Here is a 23,895-nt window from a genome sequence, read left to right as displayed (position 1 = left end):
ATGTCACAAAATTCTGGGAAAGTTCCAGGGCCAGATATGGTTCCAATTGATCTGTTTAACCATGAGGCATATATATGAAGCCCATATTTTGTCAACCATTTTAATGTGGTGTTGTCAGAAAGTGTGCTGCCACCCACCTGGACCCAGGCTGTTCATGTGCCCATATTCAAGAAGGGGGATAGGGCGTCTTCCTCCAACTGTAGTAGACCCCTCTCACTTCCCGATGCGGGTGACAAGGTTTTTGCTAAGGCAGTCCTGGCGCACCTCGAGGCTTGTGTCCTGGAGGCGGGGCCCTTAGTCATTTGCAGGCTGGGCACCAGCAAAATGTCAGTACCATGGACCAATACCGTAGATTGCAGTTAATAACAGAGAAATACGTTACGCTAAGGAATATGAGTGTATACGCCACCTTTGCCGACTTAAGAACAGCTTTTGATTTTCCCCGCGATTTACGAATATCAATTGCCAGAACATAAAATAACATAACATAATAGTTATGATTAACTGCTTCCTTAAAGAAGTCCTCTTCATTATTTCCAGCTAATCCTACAGGTGGCTAGAGAAACATGTTCACCATCTATCCACAGAAAATGGAGCAAAAGTTATCTTTTCCTACATTAAAGTGACAGACAAATGCAGACAAAAACGTTACTGAAATGATTAGCGTGACTGTCAAACAATGCATCGTGGTCTTCTTGTGTACCCGGCCCTTATCACAGGCACATCCTCCTCAGACATGGCCTGTTGCTTCTTGGCCTTTCCCTTGTGGTGCTGGCTGGAGACTGTTCTGCTAACCTCTGTGCCAGGCTCTGGGTACTGTCACTGTACAGCAATGATCACAGTCACGTGTGAACAGTGCTGTATTTGTTGCGCTCACCTGGTCTCCGCGGAGGCGTTGGGGCATGGTTGCAGCCCTCCCTGAACTTGAATCACCCCCTTCACGCCTCTCCCTCAGTAGAAAAGCTGTGAGTGGTGGTATGTGGTGATACTGCTCCTGCGTGGAGATAAGAGTGTGTGAGTGCGCCATTCTGTGATTGTTGTACCTCCCAAACCCTTCACCCCAAAGTACGGTTTCTGTGAGCATACGCCGGCCCATAAAGCTCACCTCTGAATTATGGAAGATAAGCTCTCCATCCTGATACTTCTGGCAGGGGCGCGTCGAATGGGATCTAGTTCCTTCACTGATCCCTGATAGGTATTAGTCCAGTACAGCTGCGACTATGCTTCTCCTTATGACTTGTAAGTCTCTCTTGAGCTTTTGTGATGCTTTTCGTTCAGTTTAATGTCTTTATATGTTGTTTCTATTTATGCCCGCAATAATGTCTCTCTTCTGTTTTCTTCCCTTAGATGGAAATGCGCCGCAATGTTCAACAGCAGGTAAGTGATGGTTTAAGGAAAATGCAAAGTATGGCGAAGGGCAACCTTAAACTGACAGTTTTTTCGATGTCTAACCTTGTCTTCTGTTTTTCCTTGCAGGCGCTGCTGTCGATGATGGAGCGTGTCATGCTGCGGTGCCAAGATGAATATGTCGGCATTCCGGAAAGTGTAAAGATGAATACTTGGTTCGCCGAATAGATGTACAGGTAAGAACAGCTTCCACCAGTTGGTAAGTATGCTGGCAGGAAGCAGGATGTCCAGGAAGCAGGATCTTCAAAGGTATGGCTGACCTCAGGCGACGGTGAACGTTACGCTGCTTGCAAGTGCAGAATAACGAGAAACGTCTGTCTTGAGGATCGGGGCAGCTTATATAGCTGAGATCGTGGGCACGCCTATTAGAGCCGGCTTACCAGCCACACCCTGCCACTCCTAGAGAGTGAGCACTTGCGAAGGCAATCCATTAGCAGCCACACCCAAGAATACACTTGGGGCTGCTTAATGGATGGAATGTTCAAGGTTAATGCATCTGAAGTGCTATGTCCATAATAAAAGCTTTTTGGTGTTAAATGGATGTTCTTATTTACTTTTGTTCATGAGCCTGATGACAAAGGCGCCAGGACAGCGTCCACCAAGATCTCCTGTGCATGCGACCCCTGTATGCCTTTGCCCCTGACTTCATGACCATGACAGCACTCCCCCTCAAGGCCCCTCTCAAGGGTGGTTTTTTTCTCCTGGTCCTGGTTTGGTGGGATTATTGTGATGGAACTGTCTGATTAAACGCGGAGCATGGACGTGTTCACTGGGTTCCCAAATTCGGTCTTGAGGTCCATAACCTTTCCAGTCAATTAGGTAATACAATTTTGATCGAACCACCTTGGAGTCCAGGATGGATTTGACTCCATATTCTGGTTCTCCATCTATTACTTCGGGATCTGGCGGAGAACTAAGCCGTGCATTGAACTTCATTGGTTTGAGGAGAGAGACATGAAATACGGGGTGAATTTTCATGTGAGATGGTAACTCCAATTTCATGGCGACAGGATTGACTATGGACTTTATAGTATAGGGGCCCAGGTATCTTGGGCGGAAAGCTCTTGGCCCCTTCAACGGAATATATTTGGATGCTAACCACACCTTTTCTCCAATCTGGTAGGCGCGAGCTTCCTTCCGATGTCGATCAGCAAACAGTTTTTGTCTTTCCTTAGCCTTAGTCAGATGCTCTGTCACCTCCTTAAGAACCTGAGTGATGGTTTTATGCACGTTTTTTATGACTGGCATTTCCAGGGTATCGGGTGGATCAAATACTGATGTCCTTGGATGTCTTCGGTGCACAGTGTAGAATCGAATTTGCCCTGTGCTTGTGTGAACTGAGTTGTGGTATGCATACTCAGCTATCCAGAGTATATGTTTCCAAGAATCCTCAGACTTTTGTGACATACACCTGAGATATTGCTCTAAAGTTTGGTTGGTTCGTTCAGTTTGCCCATCAGTTTGGGGGTGATGGCTTGTGGACAACCGGATATTGATTTTGACAATCGTAAAACACTTTCTCCAAAAGGCAGAAACAAATTGAGTTCCGCGATCAGATACTAATATTGATGGAAATCCATGCAATCGAACAATTTGCTCTAGGAACACAGAAGCGAGAGTTGACGCAGTTGGGAGTCCCTTCAGAGGGATGAAATGGGCCATTTTGGAGAAAAAATCCACAATTACTAATATGGTGTTGTATCCATAGCAGGGTGGAAGATCCGTGATGAAGTCCATCGACAGGGTTTGCCAAGGTGCTGGCGGTACTGTTAGGGGATGTAGTAAGCCAGCTGGGTTCTTTGTCTGAGACTTGTGTTGTGCACAGATACTGCAGGTTTCAATAAATTGGGTGATGTCTTTTCTCCAGGTTTGCCACCAGTAGTTTTGTTTTACCTTAGCCTGAGTTTTGGCTTTTCCTGGGTGTCCTTCCTCTAATGAATCGTGGTAGTTTCTGATGATTTGCTTTTGCAGTTCTTGGTCTTGGACATATAATCGTCCTTGGAAATACGGTAGATTGTCTTCGATGGTGTACTGGTCACCTTTTAACAGCCATTCCTGTTGTGTTGATTGATCCACAAGGGATTGCAAACTGGTTCTTTGGTCATCCACACACATGGTGGCAGCTATTCTGGTTTGAATCCTTTCCTCAGGAATTATGGCCACGGGGTTGGATGCTGTAAAAGCCTCTTTTTCTTCACCCATGCGTGATAGAGGGTCTGCTTTCCCATTGCGTACTCCAGGTCTATAAGTGATAATAAAATTGTATTCTGCGAAAAAGAAAGCCCAACGAAGTTGACACAAGGATTGTGCTTTGGCGGTTTTCAAGCATTGCAAGGTACGGTGGTCCGTGATGACAGCGACCGTATGTCTCGCACCAAGAAGGTAATGTCTCCAAGCCTTGAATGCTGCTTTAATCACCAGTAATTCCTTATCTGTGATTGTGTAGTTCAACTCGTGGGCTGAACATTTGCGGGACCAGAATGCGACAGGGTGTAGTTGTCCTGTTTCAGGGTCTCGTTGTGACAATACTGCTCCCACGGCTATTTTTGAAGCACCTGTCTCAACTATGTAAGGTAGGTCTGGTCATGGGTGTCGAAGGACTGGTGCTGTAGTGAATGCTAGTTTCACCTTCTGGAAAGCTTCTTCAGCTTCTGTCGACCAATGGAACTTTTGATTTTTCTTTAACAAGGAGATAATTGGATGTGCAATTTGTGAAAACTCAGGTATAAACCAAGGGTAAAAGTTTACGAATCCGAGCACGCTTTGTACTCCTTTCGTGGATGTTGGTGAGGGCCATTGGAGTATTGCATCCACCTTTCGTGTATCCATATGTACGACTTGTGGTGTGAGCATGAAACTGAGAAACTCGACCTCGGTTACATGGAAAACATTTTTTTCCAACTTGGCATACAATTGGTGTTGTCGAAGCTTCTCTAAGACTGCCTGGACATGGCCTGCATGTTCTTCCATGGAATTTGAGTAGATAAGAATGGCGTCAATGTAAACAAGAGCACAAACGTTGGCTTGCTCTTTTTTGAAGACATCCTGGTAATCTTGGTATTCAAGCGGTAAGGAGCTGATGAGACCGAACACGATTCCTTTCTTCGGTTTCAGATTGGTGTCACCTTTTTTGTAACATGTGTCGGCACAATCATGAGGAAATGTCAGAACACGTTTTCGCCAGTCGTTCCTAGTTTTGTGGGTCTCCAGCCAGGGCATTCCCAATATCATCTGGAACTGAGGATCACCGATGAGATCTAAAGTAATGTCCTCTTGATGCCCTTCCTGACACAGAAGCTTGACTTTCTCTGTGTATTGTGTCACCGGGCCGGATGATAGCTGAGAACCATCCACAGAAGTGATGTTTTCCGATTTCTGCTTCTGTCGGAGAGGAAGGCCTATTCGGAGAGCCAAATCTTGGTCAATGTAGTTAGCCACAGCTCCACAATCAATATAGGCCTCCAAGGCATGTATTTTTGATGGTTGCTTGTGATACACCAAAAGCACTGGAAGGACTAAATGTGAGGTCTGTACGGATTCCTTTTTCGTGCTCGACAAGCAGACCCCTACACTTGCCGGGCATTGGCTTTACATGAATTCTGTTCTTCTTCTTCTTCTTCATCAGTTTTATCTGTTGCCCCAACCGTTTTCTTGGGTGGTTTTACCAGGCAGTTATAGAGGAAGTGACCTGCTTGTCCACAATATAAGCAAAGCTGTTGTTGTCTTCTTTTTTCCCTTTCTGCTTTGGTAAGGGGACTTAATAATCCACCAATTTGCATTGGCTCAAACTGTTGTGGTTTAGTCTGATTCTAAGGAGGTCATATGTAAACTGACCGTCCCTCTGATCTAGCTCGATCCATTTTCCGATTCTACAACCTATGATCGAGTTGCACCGTCAGATCTATGTAGTCGGTACACCTCTCAGGGGGATTCACCACTTGCGCCAACACATCCTTAAGTTCTCCACGTAACCCTCGGTAAAAGAGTGTAGCTCTCTTCTCTTCTGGCCAGTTGGTCTGGGCTATGAGACGATTGAAGGTTGCAATATAGGTTAATAGATCTTGACTCACTTGTCTGAGTGACAACAACTCGTTGTCCAGAGCTTGTCCTTCAGTATGATGGGCAAACAATTTCTCGATCTCATGTTGGAAATTCCCAAAGTTCCGGAGTAAAGGGTCATCTTGATTTACCAAAGGTATAGACCAGTCCACCGCACTACCTCCTAAATACGAGAGTTCAAACGCCACTTTGGCTTGGTCATTAGGAAAGGCTCCTGGTCTGCACAAGAAATGAAGGGGACATTGGTTCATGAATACAGCAAACTTGTTTGGGTCACCGATTAAGCATTCGGGAGGGGCTAGAGGCACTGCTCCTGGAAGAACCACCTTAACCAGTGTTGATTGTTGTGGTGTGAAAAAATAAGAAGAATTGGTCACTCAAGGCAGTGGAACATGTCCTGCTTGTGCTTGTAGCATTTGTCTTGCCAATTTGTCAGTTCTTTCTCGAGTTACAATAAGATCCCTCCATAATGCATTGGTTTCCTGTCTTGAAGCATGTACTTCAGCCCGTACTTCCCCTAGTAAGAGGGCTAACTGATCTGTTCCTGAAGTTTCCATAATGCCCAGGCAGAGAGTATTAGAGGCTTCACGTTCTGTTACGCTCACCTGGTCTCTGCAGAGGCATTGGGGCATTGTTGCAGCCCTCTCTGAACTTGAATCACCCCCTTCAGGCCTCTCCCTCAGTAGAAAAGCTGTGAGCGGTGGGACGTGGTGATACTGCTCCTGCGTGGAGATAAGAGTGTGTGAGTGCACCAATCTGTGATTGTTGTACCTCTCGAACCCTTCACCCCAAAGTACGGTTTCTGTGAGCATACGCCAGCCCATAAAGCTCACCTGTGAATCATGGAGGATAAGATCTCCGTCCTGCTACTTCTGGCAGGGGCATGTCGAATGGGATCTAGTTCCTTCACTGATCCCTGATAAGGATTAGTACAGTCCAGCTGCGACTATGCTTCTCCTTATGACTTGTAAGTCTTTCTTGAGCTCTTGTAATGCTGTTCGTTCTGTTTGATGTCTTTATATGTTGCTCCTATTTATGCCCGCAATAATGTCTCTCTTCTGTTTTCTTCCCTTAGATGGAAAGGCGGCCTCAATGCAGCTGTGAGACTCGAGACGCGGCCGGATGGATGATGGATGCTACCGCAATGTTCGACAGCAGGTAAGTGATGGTTTAAGGAAAGCGCGAAGTATGGCGAAGCACAACCTTAAACTGACTGTTTTTTCGATGTCTAACCTTGTCTTCTGTTTTTCCTTGCAGGCGCTGCTGTCGACAATGGAGCGTGTCGTGCTGCAGTGCCAAGATGAGGATTTCCGCGTTCCGGAAAGTGTAAAGATGAATACTTGGTTCGTCAAAGAGATGTACAGGTTAGAACAGCTTCGACCAGTTGGTAAGTATGCTGGCAGGAAGCAGGATGTTCAGGAAGCAGGATCTTCAAAGCTAAGTCTGACCTCAGGCGAAAGTGAGCATTACGCTGCTTGCATGTGCAGAATAACGCAAAGCGTCTGTCTTGAGGATCGGGGCAGCTTATATAGCTGAGATCGTGGGCACGCCCATTAGGGCTGGCTTACCAGCCACACCCTGCCACTCCTAGAGAGTGAGCACGTGCAAAGGCAATCCATTAGCAGCCACACCCAATAATACACTTGGGGCTGCTTAATGGATGGAATGTTCAAGGTTAATGCATCCTGCTTAATGGATGGAATGTTCAAGGTTAATGCATCTGAAGTGCTATGTCCATAATAAAAGCTTTTTGGTGTTAAATGGATGTTCTTGTTTACTTTTGTTCATGAGCCTGGTGCCAAAGGTGCCAGGACAGTGTCCACCCAGGTCTCCTGTGCATGCGACCCCTGCTTGCTTGTGCCCCTGACTTCATGACCATGAAAGTATTTAGGCGTTCTGCTGCCCTAGACAAAAGTAAGCGCATGCGTCCCAACCCACTTTACTCCACCTCTGCCGGACTCTGCACTTTCACCAGACTCCGTCCCTTCAACAAACTCTGTCAGCGTTCTCCAAACTATGCCCCTTCACCTCCATTTTGGCTCCATAACATTTATAAGGATGTGTTAAAGGTTGCAGGGATTAGAACGTTATTGCTTTCTCTCTATTAATTCAAGCCTCTCATATTCTATGTTATGTTAGTTGAAAGAGGGTTTTCAGATCTCTGCTGCCCAAGATTTAGAGATGGCAGTGTGCTCTACGTTTAAGTGTAATAGAGGTCACTGTTACAGCTAATTGTCTACTTTCAGTTAGGTCCAAAAACTATCTTTTAGAGGAACCGATAAGAACATAAGCTCTGCGCCAATTGGACACAAGTGAGAGAATGTTGCAATAAGGAATATTGGTTTTGATGCTAATATCTGGTTTGTCTCACAAATTGCCTGCTGACACTCTAGGAGAAGCACCTAGACTGGTCTGTAATATTTATGCAACATAACTAAATGTCTACATCTGGTCTTATCAAATGGTAAAACTTATTTATGAAATATATGCAAGTGTTCCAGGCACATCTTATAAAAATGATGAATACAAAGAACTCAACCCCCTTCTCATGGTTACAGCTCTGGTGTTAGCAGGTGGCAAAATGGAAATAAGGCAAGTTACCTGCTGCAGCCGCCGAGTTGGAACACCATTAAAATATGCAAAATTGCAAGTTATGTTTGTAAACTCTGCCTGGGCATAAACACCTCAGTAGAATAAAGGGAGCTGGAGAAGGTTCCTGGAATCTTTGTGCATTCTGACAGTGGAGTAATGGATAAGGGCGACCATGAACATTCATGTGTGGGAAGCAACAGCATTCCTCATAGCTGCACAATGCAGGCCCCTTTTATAACAAATTAAGTTGTACATACTGTTTACATCATTACTGTTTGTGCAATTGTTCAAAATACCCAACACTCCAAGAGTAAAATTGTGAAATTGATTGGGTGTTCTAGCACAATATTACATTTGTGGGTGTGGTTTAGGCTATGGGTCTTGCCAGCTTGCGTTTACGGTAACTTAAAATGTTTGTTAACTACGCAGAGTTTGTTGGACTGTACAATACATAGGAACATTTTGAGATTTGTGGGTATAGATAGAGATGTCCTGCTGTCGCATTAAGTACTGGTTCACAGTAAAAGTCCTACCATGTATTTAAAATGTAATGTAAAGATTACTTATGAACATCACAGTTAAGCATGTGTGACATACTTTGCAGTTGTTTCTCCTGGTACTACTGAGCGTGTAGTAGAATGTCATCAAAGACACATGATAAACCCAGCAGGGATTCCATGTGCGTGCTTAGTACTGAGTAGTTTCTGTAAAGATGGCTGAATGGATTTCTTCATGGGATTTCTTTACAGCTGTGAAGCAGTGTGTACCTTTGGCACACAGGTTTTGTTCTCACCCTTCTATCCTTTAACAGGTTTCTTCACGAACTTGCTCATTCATATTTACTCTTCGCCATTTTAACTTCTCTATGATCTATTTCATGCTTGCACCTTTTGGGCACCCACAGAGCTCTGAAATGTGAGGCCAGGGAAGGAAATTAGTGATTGCTTCTGAACATCATTTAGTGTTACCTGTGGGAACTCTGTGCTTGGCTTAAGCATGCGTTTAATATTGAAAAATGATGCCTCATTTTAAACCTTTACTTTTCTGAAGGGAAAACCCTCATTTCTAAAACAGTTTAAACAGTGCATGTCTTGTTTTTGAATATGCTAGTGATTGCTTAACACAGTGTATGTGTGTATTGATTAGAAAGGACTCCAAAGATAATATGAAGTGCCACCAATAAAACCAATGAGAATTTGGCTGTTTTGCATATTAAAGACCATTTTGGGAAGATAATAATGCCCAAAGAGCTTTAAATCTGTCATTTACGTCTGTGAGAGTTGTATGACTGAATCACTAAATACCTGAGTTTGATACACATTCCCTTTTTTAAATTTACTTTTATATAAACAAAAGTCACCCTACCAATAAAGCTTTGGTAAATGTCAAGCATATATACAAGTTTGGCCACCTATGATTTTAGTTGTCAGATTGGAATGACTGCTAGGATAAGCAAAATTGGCTTTATATTTAAAAAATGACAACCAGTGAATTGAAAATAAATATCAAGAACATGCTACTCCTCTGACAATCTGCTGCCCTAGGCCTTGTTGTAAATACAGCTATGCGTGTAAGTTGTTTTTAGACTCGTGAGTCTGTGGCTTTGCATGTACCTTTGCATTAGCACACTCCATGTTGCATACCAGAGGAGAAAGGGGCAGTGGCCAACGTAACAAGGACCTGCCTGTACCATCTGAGTGCCCCCACTTGCAGAGGTGTGGCGGAGTAAAAGCAGTGGGGTCAATTTTCCAGCGAAACCACTAGCAATGACCCGCTGGTTGTCTGAACTACTTAGTTTCCTCTCGTATCACAGCTCCCTGTTTGATAACCGCACCACATGCCCAAGCCACCCGCTCTGCTTCAAGAGTGCTGCCAGAGTAGAGGCACAACACCAAAGTCATGACGACTGACTGGCGCCGTGTGCGGGTATCGCTGTAACCTCAAGGCATGTTGCTAGGCACTAGAATGTATAAGTAGCACAGGAGCGTCAGGGTGGTTTATCAGGTTCATGAACAACAAAGAGTCAGCCAGAAATGCAGAGACACTGTTGTTTCTTGTCGTTTTACTAAGACAAATGAAATACTACAGTTACCAAACCACCACATCATAATCAAACTGAGACAGTGGCCGGAGTGTATGAAAAGAAACCCTGTCGCCACACCACCTCCCACACACAATACAAACCCCCAAACAAATGTGCCTGCTGTTCAAGGGAACGTTCAATGTATCCCACTGAAGTGCAAGTTTCAACTGCTTTCTACACTTTTATTTTAAAACAAAACCATTCTGGAAAGGTTTATTTTAAAATAAACGTATTTGAGCAGTAAAACTTACTTAAAAAAGCAGAGGCGTACCGCTCCCAAACGTTCCCGCCAACTTCGATCACTGAACTGACACTGAGACAATATATGACAGTGCTTATAAATAAGTCCAAGGGCTGTGCCCTGACAAGCACCCACACAAATGACGCACTGCTTAAGGGTGCTGGAGTTATGAACGTCATGAAGATAACACATTATCAAGTATATAGATGAAAATGGAAAGCTTAACTTCTTACCTGAGTGTTCTTTGTAATACTTATGCCTGAGGCTGCGGCCATCTTGAAGGGAAAAGAACAAACAATTAAGAAACATTATGACTACAAGGTTGTGTTTCTGTGTGACAGCATTGTATCTACGGACAGCAGAACAATTCAAATGTGCGAAGAGCACACAGTTGCACTTTAACAGCCATTAAGTAGGGACACAGTTGACTGCTGCGTTTGGAGTAGAACATTTTAGAGATTATATCCTGGTTATGCCGTAAGAAAAAAAATGGTTAAGGAATGGGTTGCTGCGTGCTGCATATTACTGCACATTTAGAAGAATAGGGCAGCCCCGCAGTATTTGGTTCCGAATAGATGATCTGTTTATATAAACAATGACAAACGGCATGAGGGTCAAACCAGTCAAATGTCCATAGTTTGCAAAATGCCTTAATTTCAGAAACCCATACAATGGGCCTCATTACGACCCTGGCGGAAGACCATGGTGCTAATAGCACCATGGTCCATGCCGGTAACTTACCGACTCCGCCATGGAGAAAGGAGGAATTACCACCCCATTACAAGGTTGGCGGGGCGGTAATTCCCCCTTCCTCCATGGCCCTTCCCCATTCCCATTTTTGCCCCATAGGGCTCAATGGGAATGGGGAAGGCGCTAAGTACGGTACCGCAAATTGCGGTACCGTACTTAGCACCAAGGTCCCTTTGCGGGTCCCTACTTTAACGGCTGGTAAAACCAGCCGTTAAGGTTGGGTCCCGCAAAGGGACCTCGTAATTAGGCGCTAATAGGTTAACGGCGCTGCAGCCTTTTACGGCGCCGTTAACCCATTAGCGCCAGGGTCGTAATGAGGCCCAATGTTTTCTATGACTAATGAGTTTTTTGTTATTATAATCATACATCCTTTCCCCCGGCTCATCATAGCATTGTGCTCCGGTTCCCGGGACTCCTTCTGTCTCCCAGCCACCACCATAGACATGGAAAAGGGACTTGGTCCCTTTTCCATATGGCAGCACACATCTTTCTTTCTCTCTTTTTTCCTTTTGGGAGATTGACTGCTCAAGTAGCGAATCTCCTGAGGGACAGAAGAAAAAACACTTGCACCCCATATAAACCCCATAGTGCAAATAGCTTTCATGACCCTAATAAGGGGTGGACATGTCTGGAAACGGCACACAGCCCGGCCATTACCAGCCAAGCCCGCCTCCCACTCGGGCCGTGAAAGCCATATTCTTCATACGCATTCAGTAGCAGCATCTAAGTAATTTTTGGTCTGCACTGCATCTATCTGAGAAGGTAAGCAGCATTGTTTGCCATTACACTTTGTTATATAGTGAGGTGCTGTCACTGGTGTCCTTGCTGGAATACAACATTATCTACCATAATTAGCTAATGTGACTTGGCTGGTGAGGCAAACACAGCAAAGGTGGCTTTAAACTAACATTTTCCACTTTTGAGCATCATGTGTAGATGAGTTCTGGGGATGGTAGAGGACACTCATTCCAAGCAAAAGTGCACTAATAAAATGTTTCGGAGGTCAACTGTATGAAGAGTGGAAGAAGCAAGGACATTGAACAGCTCTCTGATCTTCACACGCCTAGTGCACTTAACAAGAACATCATCAGGTTATTGACAATCCTCACCTACCACTCCCTCAGCTCACCACTGAGACATATGATGCTGGCAGGCAGAAGAGACAATTAGATGCTCTGCTCCCCAGTCAAGATGTTCGGAGTGTCTGGGTCTGCAACACCCACAAGCAAGCCTTTTGACTGCACAGGGGGTGAATGCCTGTCTGCTTTTTACATGGTACATGGGAAGGAAGGGGTGATTCAAGTATTAGATTAGTATGTAGACTGCATGGCCATGAGTACTTGTCCAAGTGGCTATATAAACCCTAAGTAGCCCCCCTGCTGGTGCACAGTGTGAATGAATCTTAGTGCTACCACTATTATGAATTACTGCAGAAAAATAGTCCATGTTCCACTTCAAATACCTGACATTCTTTCAAATGAACCAGCATGGCATCCCAGCAGAATACAATAAGAGTCTTTTGTCTATACCCTAACAACAAGGCATAGGGCAGCTTGTCAATCCAGAGGATGATGACAGATTGCCCAGTATAAGTCAGGCAAATATTAGGGTGGCGTGGTAGTGTTGTACTGTGCTGCTGATGGCGGTAGAACAGCAATTGCATTGGTGGTGAAGTCTGAAGAGATTTTCAGCATTTGTATGACTCGACCATAAAGCATAGCCCCACCATCAAATATGGTATTGTCCTCCCATAAAGGCAGCCCACAGAACAGAGCCTCCCTTTCAAAGGTTTTGACTACTCTCCCACAGAACAAAGCTACCCCTTCCGAACTGTATAAGTCTCACTGACATAGCAGAGCCTCTCATTCAAAGTTGAATGGCTCCATCATAAGAACTAAGACACCCCTTCACAATTCTAAAGATCTCCCACAGAGCAGAACCACTACCAGAATATGTCATGGCTCCCTTAACAAAGCAGAACCACTTCCTCAGATTTGTAAAGCTCTTATGCAGATCACTGCCACTTCTTCAAAAATGTGAATTCCTCTCTCACAGTAAACAGCCACTGACAGGTGGGCAGGATGGTGCATGCTCATTAATGTGTGGGTCTAACGTCGCCCAGGCCCTTAACTTGGGCAGCGGGCCATTATTGACAGGGTCGGCTCGCCGCCTCGTGTAATATCACCTCAGTATCATAACACAGGATAACATGACCACTTGAACCCTTTCGGAAGGGCACCTCAATATGCCTAGTAACCTAGCACTGCCAACATAACAACAAACCTCCCCAACAGAACCTCTGTTTCTGAACTACTAGCGATTCCTACCACAAAATGTTTCCATCCAGAAAACACTTTGTCGGACTCACACCCCCAGACTTTCTGGTACTATCTATCACACCTGCGATCATTCAGTGACCAACCGCGTCATATGTGCATGCTTCAACTCCCACCAACCCTCCACCGCTCCTCCCCAGCTGCAACTGTTACTCACACATTCCCTTGTTGCAAACAGACCTGACATGGTCTAAACATCCACATGCGGCACCAGATGTCAACATTAAATCACCCAGGTGTCTGAAAACATTTTACTACATGGTGGTCGTACCCACGTGGTAACAGCTCTTCATTAAAAACGTACAAAGGAACACATCAAATAAATAACTTGAAGGCCTTTTTGATTGTGTGAATCCCCTAGGGTTCAGGATGAGAGTGGGAAGATGAACTGCGTCTGATTTTCTCACGGACTGACCTGAGTTCCCGCGCTGTTTGATGCACTGGCCCCTGTTGGGTATTCCTTCCGTGGGGTTGCCGGGGATTATGATGTGGCATTCATACCCGGTGGGACAGTGAAGCGGCTCATCCCCATCTTCCGTGGTGCTGCAGGCTTCAGCTGAGGAAAGACCACACACGTTACAATGTTGCCCACACATGACCCATTGCCCGATGACTCAATGCTTCAAGTATTTACTTGGGAGTGCCCCAAAAGTAATCCCCTTGGTGTTCAGTAGAGAAAGGGGCACATCCAAACCCTGACCATAGAAACCAACAACAGATGCAATGACAAGACACCATGAAAAAGAGCGACAACTGGGAGCATGGTGGTGATGTAAAAATGTGGTATTTTAAAGAGCTCCGGTTCTGAAAGTACCATCTGATTAAGTGATGGGATTGCGTGGGATTCTGACGGAGTGGAGTAGGTAGATAGTACTAAATCGGGTCAATTTGTTTTGTTTTCCCCAAGCAGTACTTTCTACACACTCCATGCTGTAAATATCTCACCTGATCCCAACTCATTATTAAGTGGTATCTTAAAAACAGGAGGGGCCAAATTTTCTAAATGACCCAAGCGTCAACTCATGAAGATATTACATTCCGGGACATTCTGATGGGATTTATTTGATGGGGGAATGAGAGAGATGAACGAGGCAAAAACAAAAACAACGGTGGCACGTGGGCGTCATGCAACATATTCGCTGGCAACACTCTCATTCAACTACAGTTATGGAACGAAAATTGGGAACAAACGGTTTCAAGTCAAAGAATGTTCAGTCTTTGGAGAAGGAGCAAATTGCTCCACATTTAGATTTTATCTACAGGCCAGGGTTCCAAAAATCGCTTGCTCCTTCTTTTCCTCCAAAGCACCCCGTCATTGAATGATAGCTATGTACACACGAAAAACCAGGAAATTAAGCCAGGTGGTGCTAACTTTGGCAAGCACCAGTGTTGTCTAATAATTGTCCAATGAATAACATTCCCTTTTTCATTCAGAGGTTTATTGCTATAAAAGCAAAGAAGTTACATCATTACCTACACGTCGCTCTTCCTTGTCTCAGGAAGGTGATCCAACTTCCAACAGAACCGTTTCCCAAAAAGTCCTTCTTCGCTTTTTTGTCTTACTAGCTACCCACATCAAGCACCTGATCGGTTCCAGGATCGACCTGTTTTGCTTTCTACCCTTCTGGACAGTGAAACCCGGGAAAGCCTGCCGGGCAGGTCCCCACATTCCTGAAGGTTTGACCATGCTGCTGGTATTTGTGGCACTAGAATGATGCTTGTCCACCCGCCAGCCTCCCACAGACACTGCTTGGACTTTGGTTTGGACTTTGGAGGCAGTGGGTGATGCCAAGGTCTGGCGAGTTTCGGGGGCACCCCTGGAGTTCTAGCTGGACAAAGGAGGTCTGTGAGCCAGTAAACACGTGACCGGCACTAGGATCATGAAGCACAGGGAGAGCCACACATTGGTGAATGGATAGCTCATGATGCCGTAAAGAGGCTAGGTTGTGCAGTGAGTACACTAATGTTGAAGGAATGGGTGGCATGTGGGGGGTACCTGTTAAGTCTTCTGTGAAGCATGTCACATTACACAAAATGGACACTTGAACATCTGCCAGAGATGACACTAAGTGCTCTGTGTTGCTAGAGGGCAGGATAAGCAAACTCTCTCTCCTTGTACTCATTCGCAGTTCCCTTCTGAGAGGTAATGCTCGGGGGAGGGGCTGATTCCGAGGGCGGAATTCACATTTAAGTAATGCTATCCCCGGGCACTAGCTATGATGAACAGACTGATTTTCTATGACCTGTCTGCATTACTGTCCCCCTTCTGGTCCCCAGTAAGGTTTGGATGAGGGAAATGAAGGGCCAGCAAACTGTTCCTGGTCCCAGGGTGAGATTATCACCGGGGAAGGATTTCAGAATGGGTTTGGCAATCCTTGGGCTGATCTGGACCTGCTCTCGTAACCTCCCTTGCCCCAGAATAACTCAGTCCATAGTTAGTTCTCAGACATAAAACTACATCACACACCTCGATTGAAGGTGGTGGTGCATGGGTAGCAAGCAAGTGCAGCACTGCAAAGCACTCCTAAAAGTGTACCCACGGTTGGGAGTTGTATCACGATTCATGACCAAGCGCCCCTGGCTCGGGAGTCCTTCCTGCAGACTGCCAGGGCCCCGGCTCACTTAAAGCCCTGCCAAGGTGTGTGTAGCCTTCAGTTGTTCGTTGGACATAAGACAAACTTTTGGACACAATGAGTTGGGTGTGTGCTGTGTACATTGGCTCTTTCGCCACCGTACATAGCCTTGGCGCATCCAGTGCTTGCTTCCTCAAGCTCTAATACTATGGCGTGCCGCTGGTGGATTCAATCGCCACTTAGCACTGCGCTGCAGGAATATGCACTCATGGCAAACTTGTGCACACACCGCCTTTGGGGTACAATTCAGCAATGCATGGTCAATCCCTTCACATTTATCATCCAGTAGGAGAAGCTGCCCGATGGCTGGTTAGTGTGTAGAGGAGGGTGGGATGCTTTGGCTGCCACTATAGAGTGGAATCCAGGTGGCACAATCTGCTAGGTGCGGCAGGCATCCCCTGCTGTACCCCCGGCTTCCTGCGCTGGGCGCCTCAATCATTGAACTTGTTGGTTCCCAGTGGCTTCTCCAACTTTTACTCTCTCTCTATGGAGGTCAATTCTCTTGCGGGTATTGCTTCCATTGCTTTACACCTCTCCTCTGTCTCGAGGTGTTGGTAGAAGCCCCCTCTTAGCTGGGCTCTCTCTGCTAGTGTTCCCTCTGGGGCTTTTCCTGGCATTTGGGACTGTGTTTATTAGCAGAGATTGGGTCGAGGTCCTGGGTACGCTACTAGTGAGGCTAGTGCCCAGTCAGGTGACCCCGTTGTATGCCTTGTAGATTCTTGTTTATCCTCTTAGGTGACCAGGTTAAGTGGCATCCTGGAGCCCTCCCCAACCCGGGGAATCTACCCTCTCATTGGTGCTTGCTACTTGGACAGGATTTAATCCACCCTTGTCCACCCAGGTTGGCCCATTCAGTGAGGTGGCGGTCTAGGGCTTCACGTGGGACATTCCTGTGAGTTGTTGACTGTATATCCTTGGGCACCTCGGGTACAGTGTGGTTTTGGGGGCTGTAAGTCACCTCTTATTCTTGGGTGTGGGTCTTCACAGAATTGAAGAAAAAAGAAGGACTTTTTCCAGAAAGTGTTCTGTCAAAAGTCAAATCCACTTTAAAAGTCGGATCCTGGTCGAGGAAGAGTGGGAGTAGGAGTATTGAAGTTTACAGGTAACTAATCAGATCATTCCACAGAATTCATCAAACTGAATTATTGCTGTTTTAGTAGGGTGAACCGCTGACTTGCAATTTCACAGACCCACTCTGTGTTATGCCAATTCTTATCCTCTCTCTTCATCTCTTACATAGTCCCTTCCTTCTCTACATTGTATGTCTAGCTATAACATCTCTTCTTTTGATTCTCCAATTATTAAAATAAAAGAAGTAGAAATAAGCACATTAGCACATGGAAGAGGAACAAAGCTCACACACAATGTCTCTCCCTCTCTCTTTCTCTCTCTTCTCTCGCACCTATGTCACATTTGCCTCTACTCCATTTTCTCTCCCTCTGCTCTCTCCATCTCCTCTCTCTCCTCTCTCTCTCTCCTATCTCTAAGCTGTCACCTCTGATGCTTCTCTCTCTCTTCTCTCTTTCCTGTCTCCCCTATGTCGACTCTCTCTCTTCTCTCTATCTCTCTCTCCTCTCGTTTCCATGTCTCCGTTCTCTGTCTTCTCCTTCTCTCCCTCTCTGTATCTCCTCTCTCTCCCCTCTCTCCTATTTCTCATCTGTTTCCTCTCTCTTCTCTCTGTCCTCTCTCTCCTATATTTCCTCTATATCTTCTGTCTTCTCTCTCTCTTTCACTTTCTCTCCTATCCTCTCGTTCCTATGTCTCCTCTTTCTCCCCTCTCTCTTCCCTCACTCTCCTCTGACTCCTCTGTCTCCCCTCTCTCTCTCTATCTCTCTCTCTCTTTCTATCCCTCTATTTATCTCTCCTCTCTCTCCTATTTTTCTCTCAAAGTCTACTTCTGGATAGATTGTGAAACAGGGTAAATATTCATAACTTTGCCTCTGGAATTGCATTCCCTAAAGCGCAGTGCTGCACAGAGGTGTTGCTAGGGGTGGGGCTCAAGGGGCTACAACCCTGGGTCTTTTGGTTGTAGCCCCGGATAGAAGCTCAGGGGCTACAAACGAAAGGCTAGCTAGCCCTGAGTCCTGGCAGTCCCAACATTAGTGTAGCCTCAGATCTTTTCCAGACCTAGCAACACCCCTGGATTGCTGCAGGAAATGTAAGTCATATTTACTTGAAGGGTTTAGGGGGGATTAACATTGGGTGGACGGGAGAGAGTGGGAGAGCAAGTGATTCTTCTCACACCCCTCCCATAAGCATTTTTGCCTCAGAAGATTAGTCACGAACACCCGCAAAATAACCCTGGAGAAGAGCATTTCCTCTAATATTGCTGGAAAAGTATAACAATACACACGTTTTAAACCGAAGACCCTGTATTTAAGTAGCTCCTACAGAGTACCTAATTAGCAATCCACACAAATAGTCTCACCCCTGCTCCTAACGAACTTGGCTCGAATCCCAGCTTTTCAAATGCTGTTTGTTCACTGGGACAAGGGCTTTGGGGGGTTTCCGGATGTGGGAGACATTTTTAGCCGATTACCGGATCTGGAAAAATCTGTCCCATTTGCAGCGCTGATAAAGCACTGTTGGGAGACCTATCAGACGACATGCCTAGGGCCCAGCCCTGTCCAGGATAGTTATGTTACGGGAATTTGACAAACAGAACACATAACGCGCTAAGCTCTAAATTCACACCGTGTGCCAAAAACAAGATTACATTCCTAAATCCGAATAACAGATCTGCACACAAGCAACGGAACGGGTCATGGCACGAGTTTACTCACCACGCAAGTTAATGACCATATTCAAATACACGGTGTGCCAACAGATTAAGGCTTTCTAAAATTAGGTAAGGATAGCCAAAGGCAACACAGTTTAGAGGCAACACAAATGGCACAATGCAGGCGCTGGTCACACTCACCACAGGTATGTTAAAAGGTACTCTGCCCGCAACCAACCAAACAACAGGGGATATGTAATCTTAGCTTATTGGTTGATCAGGAGCACTTATTTTCATGCCATTTCCTTCAAGAGTATTTTTTTTTTTTGTTTGTTGTCAAAACACTTTACTCAAGCCGCAAACCCATTTCAAATAAGATATATTGTAAACTTGTTATAGTGTGAGAAGAGGCTGGATGAACACTAGAGTAAATAAATAAATAAACCTAGGAGGTAAACACAGAGAATGACAAAAGGGAACACCCTTATTTGTTTTATTGCGGCATCTACCTCATTGCCAAAAGTAGGGTTTGGGGGTTCCTCTCCCGCAACATGCACGATGTGCTTGCGTGATCGTGCTGTTTTGGGTGGGCAGTAACAGCAGTTACCAGAAATGTTAAGGGTGGCAAAAATCGAGAAACACATCCAAGTCCTCAACGCAGAATATGACTGCACTCAGCTGTGCAGGAGGATAAAGTGAAAGTGGCGCCAACATAATAACATGGCTTGCTCGATGCCAGCGGGGGCAGATGAACCCCTTTAGGTCATCCGAAGACCATTCCTTAGGATGGTTTTCATTCAAAAGGCAAAAGGTTGCCGGATTGGCCAATGCAATGTGATGAAGATCCTTTGTCAATCATGACCTATAAACATCCACATCTATTGCATGCAAGCCCTGGTGGAAACAGACACACCGGCGTTCACCCTTGACAAAGCAGGAGACCAAAGAACAGTGATCTGCAGCCAAACATCTCCAGAGAGATGTGGGAATTAAACCCAAGATGGCAGCCTCAGCTTGTACCAGGCCGCTTCCCTAATCGTGTAGCTAGAGGAGAGAAGCAGACAATGTTTGGGTATGCAGAGGGGCCAGGTGCCCAGGGGTGTTGCTAGGTCTGGAAAAGATCAGGGGCTAAGCTTATGTCGGGAGTGCTGGGTTTCGGGGCTAGCTATAGCCTTTTGGTTATAGTCCTCGAGTTTCTATCCGGGGCTACAACCAAAAGACCTGGGGCTATTGCCCCCTTACCCCCCCACCACCCCTTTGCAACGCCACTGCAGGTGCCGCTAAATCAACAGGGCCAGTGACACTAGGTCAGGAGGCTCCCCATCAATGGATTGACTATGAGAGAAAGGAAGCTCAGACACTCAACCCTGTGGTATGCAGTTGACGTAATCAACGAGAGAATAGCATTTTGGAGAGTTTTCTCTTTTTTTACCAACCACCGAAGGGCCATTTCATTGACATATGTTAATGTTTCTTATCAAATTGTATTGTTTTAGGCAAAAAACAACTTAGTTATATGTATATTACCCAAATAAATAAATTGACATATATCACCACCATTTTGTCCCCCACATATCCCTGATACATGGCTGATACAGCGTGAGAGACATTATTTCACCGGTAGATATCTCTTTGGCATTCAATAGGGCTCAGAGTGCCTGCACATGCACGCCCTTGCCCAAGAGATGATGTCAAACCAGAGCACACAAGAGTTGGAGAAGAGTTGGAATGAAGATGAGAGAAATCAGCGAGTGGGTTACAGAATAGTGAACATTGGGGGCAATGGAGGGAGGACTACAGGAAAAAGGCAAAAACAGATGATCAGCAACGAGAAAAGAGAAGTCACAAATCAGCTGGGCCAAGTGAAGACAATCAGTGATTGGGAGACGCCAAGCTTGCTGGGAAAGTAATTGTAATGGCAACCTTGCTGGGAGCTTAATGGAAATGTCAAGCTCACTGAGGTTGTCACATTGGGAGCATATCTGGAACTTCAAACTAGGAACCTGATGGCAATGTAAAACTGGACACTTACTCGGAATGTCACATGTGCTGCTTACTGGGAGAGTCATACTACTGAGGATGTCAAACCCAATGGCATAAGACATATCATAACATGTAATTTCTTAGAATTCCATGACATATCCTGCCATGACACATAATGACAATACGACATCATTTTCCGTGATATTTCATGGCATGTCCTACATTGACATGTCATATCATGACCTATTATGACGTATCATGATATATCCTGACCTACCATGACATACCATAGCAGGGCATGTAATGTAATTTAGCAATGTGAACAGCAACATGCCATCAAGTGACATTTCATTACATGATATATACTGATCTATACTGACAAATCATGACATAATATGACATGATATATAATTTGTGAGTTAACAAAGGTTTGTGGTTTGCCTGTGTTGATGCGGGTAGTGTTTATAAACGACTGTTCTTTGGTAATAAAAGGCAAATCGCTTAACATTTCATTACATAGGTAATTTAAAGTGAGGCACAGCCCCTAGTCCCTTTAGTACAAAACAATTTATTTGATATGTAATATCCGTTTTCTCTCCACTTTACCACCAAAGTTTTAGTATGGCGGTGCGGTAATGCAGTGGTAATCCACTGGTAATTGACCTACCACTGCATTACCACTGTTTATTCCTGCACCACCATACTCGTAATGAGGGCCAAACATCAGTTTGTATAACCCAACGAGTTCATATCATGGTATTTCCTGAAATGGCACATTCTGACGTGGCAAGGCCCATCATGATATATTGCGAAGAAAACCCAAGCACCCTAGTCCTAGCTGTGTACCCTTTAGAAAATCAAGCCCTTCCTCCCTTGGTTCTGATAGGAATCAGAACCATCGCCCAAACCCTGATCCTTTTCCACGTAGATGGGGCCAAAGTTATTTTACCAGAGACCTCAAATGAGACCCAACCTCATGTTTTGCCTCTCTGTCAAATCATACCCTGTCTTATCACTGGAAAAAAGATATATGACTCCATCCTCCGAAACCTAATAGAGCTACACTGGTTACCACACCAGGTCACGCTCAAAAAGGCCTGTATCGCATGAAAGGCAATGATATGATATGTTACTTATAACGCGCTTAATACCCAGAGGTTCCTAAGTGCAGACTCTGGGATTGAACCTGTGTTGCTTGTGTCGTCTTGCTTCCAAGGCGAGCATGTTGCCCCTGAGCTATCCCCCCGAGACAGATGAAGTAGAACAAAGATCCGTTCTACTTGCCTGAAAAAAGACACTAACTCTGGAAGCCTCTGCAGTAACAACTTTGCAGATTTGTATCTAATGACAAAAAGACAGGCCTTCTCCTTCTACGCACCCTTTCTCTGGAATACCTAATACCAAACACAAAAGCATCTCAGATTGGCTATATGTATCCTTCACTTAAGGAAGGACCTGAAGACCTGGCGGTTCTAGGACCACCTTGTCGCCGATTGACCGGTAATATCCAGTCCATTTATCGAAAACATTACAGAGTGGTACATTTTAGAGTGGACCATAATACTGAAAAACACAGAAAACACTAAATAAATATATAAAGGGTAGTGCGGTAAGGGGTTAAAACGAGTCGGGATGGGGTTGGGGTGGTGTTATAAGGGTAAAAAATTGGGGGGCTTTGTATTTTGGCCGCAATGTAATGTACCACTCTTCACCTATCACCTATCCACACAAATGCCGTTTTGCTCATTTATCAGGGAGCTGCAAGCTTCTTCTCGGTGTTGCAAATCCCCTATTTGTATTTCTCAGCGGGTCTAGCATGAGATAGAGGAAGGGCAATGTACTGTTTCTTTTATGGTCACAGAGGGCACACACACCAGCTGACCAGTTTAGGAGTGAGTGTGGGATACTTTCTGTTGCCATCTCTGACATTTCCCTAAGACATCATACCAACCTGTGTAAAAGTTGTAAATGTAAGAGCACAATTTCAGTCAACACCTCATGTACTCCAGAGAGACAGCCCGGCAGCCTCTCTCCTCCTATCCTCTCTTCTGTAGTGTAAATAGCATTTAATGGGTCAGGCGATAGCTTCCCTGGCACCAGAAGACCCCTTGTGGGGAACAGGTCACACCCTGTGCACATGCTAATCCAGGACAACCCCTCCCTACCATTGAAAGGACAGGCCTGTATGAATGAATAAAGCATGGCTGTTTTGCCCTGGTCCCATCATTTACCTGTGGCACAAGTAAAGAAATGCATCTGAGACCCTCAGATAGCAAGGGGCCAGAGAGAGTCTGTAAACTCTAGATTGCTGCGTTATTGGAAAGTCCATCATATCCTCACCACCAAAACCCCTGTCTGTCATGGCTAACGCCCTGCTCTTTACCATCCCCAGGCGTCTCACCTACCAGTGGCCTTTTTAAGGTCAAGGTGCTGCACATATTGTGAGGAATCCAGGCTCCATCTACCATTGTTTCCGGTCCTTGTTTCATCATGAGGAATCCTCTACATGGTCGTAGCATCACTCTGATACAGAAGGCCCATCGCTGCTTCAAAAGCTAGTGAGTGCTGGCTGTTGGTAGTTGTAGAGGAGGTTTCATTTTGGACTGTGTGAGAAGAGTTTGAGGGTTGTGAGAGACAGCAGGTTAGACCTCTGGTCAAAATGATCAGGGATTAGGTCCCTGCCCTGACCAATCCCTGTTGAACACCTGACAAATGCCTTTTCCTGCCTCGATGGGCCTTACCCTCGTTGAATAAAAGTCTCAACAGTCCACTGAGCATAGCACCTCAGCCTGCTAGCCAACATACTAAGGAAGGTAGAATGGGTGACTCTGAGTCACACGTTGCAAGCCGCCCTTCAACTGAACCTTAAGTTCTTGCATTCCATACGTTTTAGCAGGTTACGGCAATGTCTGCCACAGTGCCCCTCTCCCTCATCTGCCATCTTGCAAATGCTTGTTTTGTTCCTCATGGGGAACAGTGTATGTATTTGAGATAGAGACAGGGAGAGAGAGAGAGGGAAAGAGAGGGAAAGAGAGAAAGAGGGGGCGAGAGAGAGGGAGAAAGAGAGAGAGAGAAAGAAAGAGAGAGCTAGA

The 23,895-nt window shown here is 45.4% G+C and overlaps 1 protein-coding gene across 2 annotated transcripts in view; it reads right to left on the bottom strand.

Annotated features, from left to right (window-relative positions):
- WFDC1 (WAP four-disulfide core domain 1) overlaps positions 1-23,895 on the bottom strand; it is a 795,354-nt gene that overhangs the window by 265,057 nt on the left and 506,402 nt on the right. For both annotated transcript variants that reach the window (XM_069636224.1, XM_069636227.1), the window contains exons 4-5: positions 13,884-14,024; positions 10,616-10,657 (exon numbers count right to left, since the gene is read on the bottom strand). In XM_069636224.1, the coding sequence (XP_069492325.1) occupies positions 10,616-10,657; positions 13,884-14,024 (183 nt within the window). The remainder of the gene's footprint in view (positions 1-10,615; positions 10,658-13,883; positions 14,025-23,895) is intronic.

The sequence above is a fragment of the Ambystoma mexicanum genome, chromosome 1q (assembly GCF_040938575.1).
Source record: "Ambystoma mexicanum isolate Mex_15411 chromosome 1q, UKY_AmexF1_1, whole genome shotgun sequence".
Lineage (NCBI taxonomy): Eukaryota > Metazoa > Chordata > Amphibia > Caudata > Ambystomatidae > Ambystoma > Ambystoma mexicanum.
The sequence above is the reverse complement of the archived record's forward strand: the minus strand, read 5'-3'. Positions and strand labels throughout refer to the sequence as shown.